A 6,000-nucleotide genomic window follows, 5' to 3' on the forward strand; every position below is an offset into this window, starting at 1 on the left:
CACAGCTTTAGTTTCTGCTCTGACAGACACAAGACCAGCCGAACGCTGTGAGTGTGTGTTAGAAATCAGGAATGATGAGAGAACATTGTGCTTGGGACGTTTTTCATCTTCAAACTAAACTTGGGTCTTCAGTCGACAGTTTAAATCTCGTCTGGCTAGAGCGCTTCACATAATGGTTACGTATTAGTTCAGTAAACGGTCTTCTGTGGCTGTTAAAACACATTTGACCACATGAGCATTTACACTACAAAAGCAATCCGGCCGAATGTGTTTTCAACTACCTCTGGAAGTGGTCAAAAGTGGACAAGCTTAAAACATTTTAGACCCCGTTCACACCTGTATTTAGCGTCGTCCACTTGTGATCCGATCGACCGAAACGCATCTTAATACCAGGTGTACACAGGGCTTTATTTACATCGTTTTTACACTTTGTTGGTAAAAAATTAAAGGATTCGTGAGAGTGCAGAGCTCTAAAGCTCGCTGTGAACCAAAACTGGTGTTTTGAGCGCGGATGAGCAGATTCTGACTAACTCAAACACCTCTGATTGGACATTGCATTCACGAGTTCAACAGATACTTCTGTGATTGGCTACAATGATCAACGCTTCAAAAACACGTAAACAGAAACCTTTGACGGACTTCACAGAATCAGCGGGTATCAAATACTCCTGGTATTACCTGTACTGCAGAAATGCTGGTATCATCAATTTGTTTTAAATTTCAGTACCGACTTGGTACCAAAGTACCAGTACTTTTGACAACCATGTACAGGTATGTGATTGTGAGGAACTGAACTCTTAGAAACGTCTGTAAAAATAGGGTACGGTGTTAATATAAAGGAATTTTCTGTATTGATTTTTCACAGGTATTTTACCCGTATTTTGAATTATGCATTAACACGTGATTTAGGCTTAAAGGGGTCATCGGATGCCCATTTTCCACAAGTTGGTATGATTCTTTAGGGTCTTCATGTAAAGTGTGTAACATACTTTAGTTAAAATTCCTCAATGGTTGTGTAAAACAAAACCCTTTTTACCTCCTCAAAAACAGCTCTGTTCACAGCGACCCGTTTCAGTGCATGTCTCTTTAAATGATAATGAGCAACTGCTCATCCCCCCTCCCCCTCTCTTCCGTGGGGCGTCGACACAAGACATGTAAAGTGATGCCTTGGCGGACAGTATACAAATGGCTGAGGGCGAAATATGCTAATACGGGAAATATGCTAATACGGGACAGTCCGTCAGCTGTCGTGGGCGGAGCATGAGCAATATGACATCATATTGCTCAGAAAATCTAAACGGCTTGATTATTGAGAGCGTTTAGGCTTTTTGTGGATAAAAAAAAAAGGAATGTATTTTTCTCATTGTACGGTGGTTGTGTGTCCACACATCGCAAAGACACATTTATATCCAAACACCATATAAAAGTGAATTTTGCATCCGATGAGCCCTTTAAGAAAATATCTGTAAATATCCATTTTTCTACAGTGTGCTAATGGTCCTCTTTTGTAAGTTTTGCTTTGGATAAAAGCATCCGCTAAAAGCATAAATGTAAAAAGTAAATTATCATTAATTCAATGAATTAACCAGCAAATCATAGTTAACGCTAATTAATAGTTTAAATGTGCATGTAAAACCGACAGGGTAGGCCTTTGAGAGATGTTAAACCCGGTGTGTGTGCAGTTTTATATATGTTCAGTGTTAGAAGAGTGTGTTATAGACATATCTGATCATTAACACCATCAACATAAAACAGTAAATACAGCACAGATGGTGAAAGATACAGGCATCCTCACACACATTTACATGCGCATATCTGTCATTCACACACATATTCACACTGCACTGCTTCAATGTCTGAGGCCGCTTACATCTGGTATTAACGTCACACTCGAGAGTGATCCGATCACAGATGATCTAAACAGAGTGCAACAGTACGGTTCTAAAAATCTCATTCATTTTCCAGAAATTGATTATAATAAAATATGAAATCCAACAAAAGTAAAAGAGCTCAGCGGCGCCGTCCTTTCCCGAGAAACATTGAGAATGGCGGGATCCAGTCTCCCTGCACTTTAAATACACCTATACATAAATATATTAGCATATCTAAGTATTTTCAATAAACTAAAATATTGTTTTTATATTGTAACTGTATAAGTTGTAGTCTGAGCAGTTTTTCACTGGGAGACAGACTCCTGGTAGCAATCGTTAAACAGAGATCAAATATTGTGAACTGCCATTGTGTCTTCTATGTATTTAACTTCACTTATTTTCTATTTGTTTTTAATGTATGTTGTATTGTATGTATTAACTGTCATTGTGTTTTTATGTATTTCATTTCACTTATTTCTATTCGCTTTTAACGTATGTTGTTTTGTATGTACGGACTTTGCACGGTGTCCAAGACAAATTTTCCAGCGATGGGACTAATAAAGTATAAAGTAAAGTAAAGTAAAGTAAATCACTAAGTTCAGTGATGTAAATGTATTTATATGTATATATCTCGCGTGTGGAAGAAGCAGGAACATAAAATGTTCGTCCAATCATTGAATTCGGTTCGAACTTCGAATGCAATGATACGATGTCCTTCCTACCTGTCAACTTATGCATTTCCATACCTCACGCAAACATCACACGTCATCAGCGCGTTTCATGCTCAGAGTTAGACAGACGCCAGTCTCCGAGCGCCACAAACAAACAGCAGGACCTTTTACAGCTCCTCCTGAACCAAAACAACCAGCTTATGCTGCATTCACGCCATAACTACTGTCATTTGCAAGAGATGGAAACCTGTGACGTTATAATCAGAGCGTTTCATGACGCGAATTTTATGTGTTTCAGTGGCAACACCATCAACGCTGAAATGAATCTGCAGCAGTCAGGTGGTACAGGTCAGCGCTCTTTAAGTTGTTTATGTTCATTATTATTATAATGTTATGTTCTTTGAGACATGAGGTAGTTTCTCGTGACTCTTATGTTTGCTCTCTGCTGTGTGTGTTCATGTGTTTTGAAGGAGGCGTGGCTTTGGAGACGCTCTAAAGGGAGGGTGGGATCTTATGCTTTCAAAGCTAGCTTGCTAATGCTAGCCTCTCAGAAATTGCCTACCCTACCTTTAAAACACAGAGTAACTACCAACAGCAAAGACCTGCATATTGAACTGTCAATCATCTGTAATGCTTAAAACAAGTGTATTAAGCAGTTTGATCAGGAAAAAAATAGGAAACAATTCTCAGTTGTCCACTTGTGATCGGATCAGATCAATTCCATATATTTATAAAAACTATAATAGTATCTCAAAGATACTAAAATAACGGTGGATGTGATCACAGAGGCAGAGGTTAATCCCAGGTGTAAAGCAGTCATGAGCGTCCTGTATCAGATCCGACGGGGTTTCGAGAGCAGACAGATCATCAGCGGCCCAGCAGGCATCCACTGTAGCAACAGCACACACAGTCATAATATATCACCACATACTGTCCGCTAAACACACGGATAAAAACAGCACACGCTAACAAACCTAACCACATTTGCACACTCTCTAAAGGTCATTCATTATGCACACTGAAACTCCTCACTTTAAAAGCTAATGCAAGCTACCACAGAAACTGGGTCTCCATGGGCCTGTAATAACATGCCATCATAGCAAAGGTAGCTTTGAAGTGCAGCTCAGTGTGTGTGTGTGTGTGTGTGTGTGTGTGTGTGGTATCGTGTTGCCCAGTGATGATGATGGAACATGACATTTGCAGCAGAGAGTGGGGTGGCCTGGATCCATATGTAGCAACATGCAGCAATAACTCGAACAAACCATTCATTCACCCATCCATCCATCCATCCATCTGTCCATCCCTCCTCCACACACAGCAAACTCACAAATCTCTCGTTCATGAATGTCATTCTGCAGCATTTCTGCCTTGAATCATTTCTCTTCTTCTGCACATGAACATCTGCCCATCTCTCTCTCAATTCAAAGAGTTTTATTGCCATGACTGCTGAACAGGCAATACTGTAGACAAGAATACGGCTGAATTACCCCTGTTCAAATGAATATTTGTGCATGTGAGCTTTATATAATTGTGTTTAAATGTGTGTCAGCTTGAGGTGGAGGGCTTCCCAAACTGAGTTTTGGTTCCTCTAGGCTTAAGGTTTCTTGAAAGTAGATTAATGTAGAGTTTCATAAAAACAAACAATAATAGTATTAGTATAGTAAAAATACATATATGTGTGTGATACAAAATATCAATACTTCTTCATAAATAAATAATTACAAATATCAAAAGTAAAATAAAACTCTGGATGCAAATTCATGTACAATCTAAAAGTAGGCTATATTTAATAATAGGCTCATTTATAGGTTCTGTGACTGTAACTGTTTTCTCAGCCCGTGCATCAACTGAACCCATAACGCTGTAATTAACTCTTCATCGTGACCTTTACCCTGACCCTAACACTAAACATAATGCACGTTAAAACGGGCCGCCTCGCGCAACTCAACGATCCGCTAGAAACGATCTGTAAAGGAGTTCATTAGGCTGCGGTACCTGGGGTCTTCCGTGCGGATACATGGTTCTGGAGGTCATCCACGGGGATCTCGATGGTCAGGATCGAATCCGGAATCACCGTCCGACACCGAACGCCCCCCCCCCCCCGTGCGCTCGCGCTGCGTAAACCCGGATCTCTCCTCCGCTCCCCGCGCTCCACGCGTTCTCGAGTAACCTTAGAATTTCGAGGTATCCGATGAAAAGTTTAAAAACGTTCTATTCGCCTGGATCGAACGCTCTTCCTCTTTATGACGCACAGTTACGGCGCGCTACAATGTAACAAGATCATCCTGTGCGGGGCGCGTGCACGCAGAGCGCGCGTCGGAGATCAGAGGAACATAAACAGCGCTGACCTGCGCGCACACGCGGTCTGAATAATCTAAGATAATCGGTTCGTTTGAACGATTCACTGATTCATTTGAGTCTCCTTAAAATGTACAATAGTAATCACGGTTTCCGCCAAAATACTATGCTTATTTTACTACGGGATTTGGAGGTATGTGTTACCATTGTCCTCGTAGAAATAAATTAACCGAATGAATTCTTGTTTTAGGAAGGCTATGTTAGAGCAAACCGTGAAAGTATCTTTAATAATGTTACCCACAGTCCCCGTTTTACACGCAAATCAATGTAATCACATTTTGTTTGTAATATGAATTTTTCGAAGATTTAATACGGTTTTGTTTATTTATTTATTTATTTATTTAAGGAAAGTTGTTAACATGGTGAAATTCTGTAAGAGGTTAGTTAATTTTAGAAAGTTCTGAGAATCGGCTCGACCGAATCACTAAAAAGAACCGGTTCAAAAGAATGATTCGTTCGCGAATCGGCTGTCAACGAGCCAAACTGCAGTCAGCGAGGGGTGTATTGGATTTCTGAAAATCTAAAATAAATATATGAGAGACTGAGTCGGAGAGAGAAAGGGGTGAAAGATCAGAAGAGAAAAGAAAACGCACAGCAGCTCTTCTCAGCGGTGCAGCCTGAGAGATATTGACTTTAAGTGCGGAGAGCAAAAGCTGCCTTTAAGGTCGACCGCTTACATTTGTTTATGAAGATTACATAAATAGGATACACATGTAACAATCGCAAGTGAGAAGACAGTTGAAACCAAATTCCATTGACATTTATTATACTATTATAAACTCATCTGTTTAAAATGAAATACTATTTGAAAGAGAACAAAGCCGCAAGCCGCTATTATCATAACACAGAACATAATGTACAAACATTGCAGCCTTAACGTCTCTTTTCAAGACTGGACCCTGATTGGCTAACAAGATTAAAGTCAAGGCCAATAAGTGAACCAAATGCCCACGTTGTGTCATGACATGCACTTTGATCTAAACCAATCGTGAAGCAGGACTCCAGCGCATGCGCGTTTGAGTAGCCAGACAGTGTTGCATTGTGGGTAATGCAGTCATTTATGTTCTCAATCTCCGCATAATTAAGACGGAAAGCCAATC

At 40.2% G+C, this 6,000-nt stretch overlaps 1 protein-coding gene across 3 annotated transcripts in view; it reads right to left on the reverse strand.

The window, feature by feature from the left end:
• The window catches only part of tle2c (TLE family member 2, transcriptional corepressor c), a 28,951-nt gene extending 24,065 nt beyond the window's left edge, over positions 1 to 4,886 (reverse strand). The window contains exon 1 of one of the 3 annotated variants that reach the window (XM_082173184.1): positions 4,538 to 4,886. In XM_082173184.1, the coding sequence (XP_082029310.1) occupies positions 4,538 to 4,576 (39 nt within the window). In that variant the 5' untranslated portion in view covers positions 4,577 to 4,886. The remainder of the gene's footprint in view (positions 1 to 4,537) is intronic. The other 2 variants (XM_082173183.1, XM_082173185.1) reach the window with 2 other exon arrangements.
• Positions 4,887 to 6,000: the final 1,114 nt, after the last annotated feature.

Source organism: Leuciscus leuciscus (genome assembly GCF_965113295.1).
Source record: "Leuciscus leuciscus genome assembly, chromosome: 6".
In the NCBI taxonomy this organism is placed as follows: Eukaryota; Metazoa; Chordata; class Actinopteri; order Cypriniformes; family Leuciscidae; genus Leuciscus; species Leuciscus leuciscus.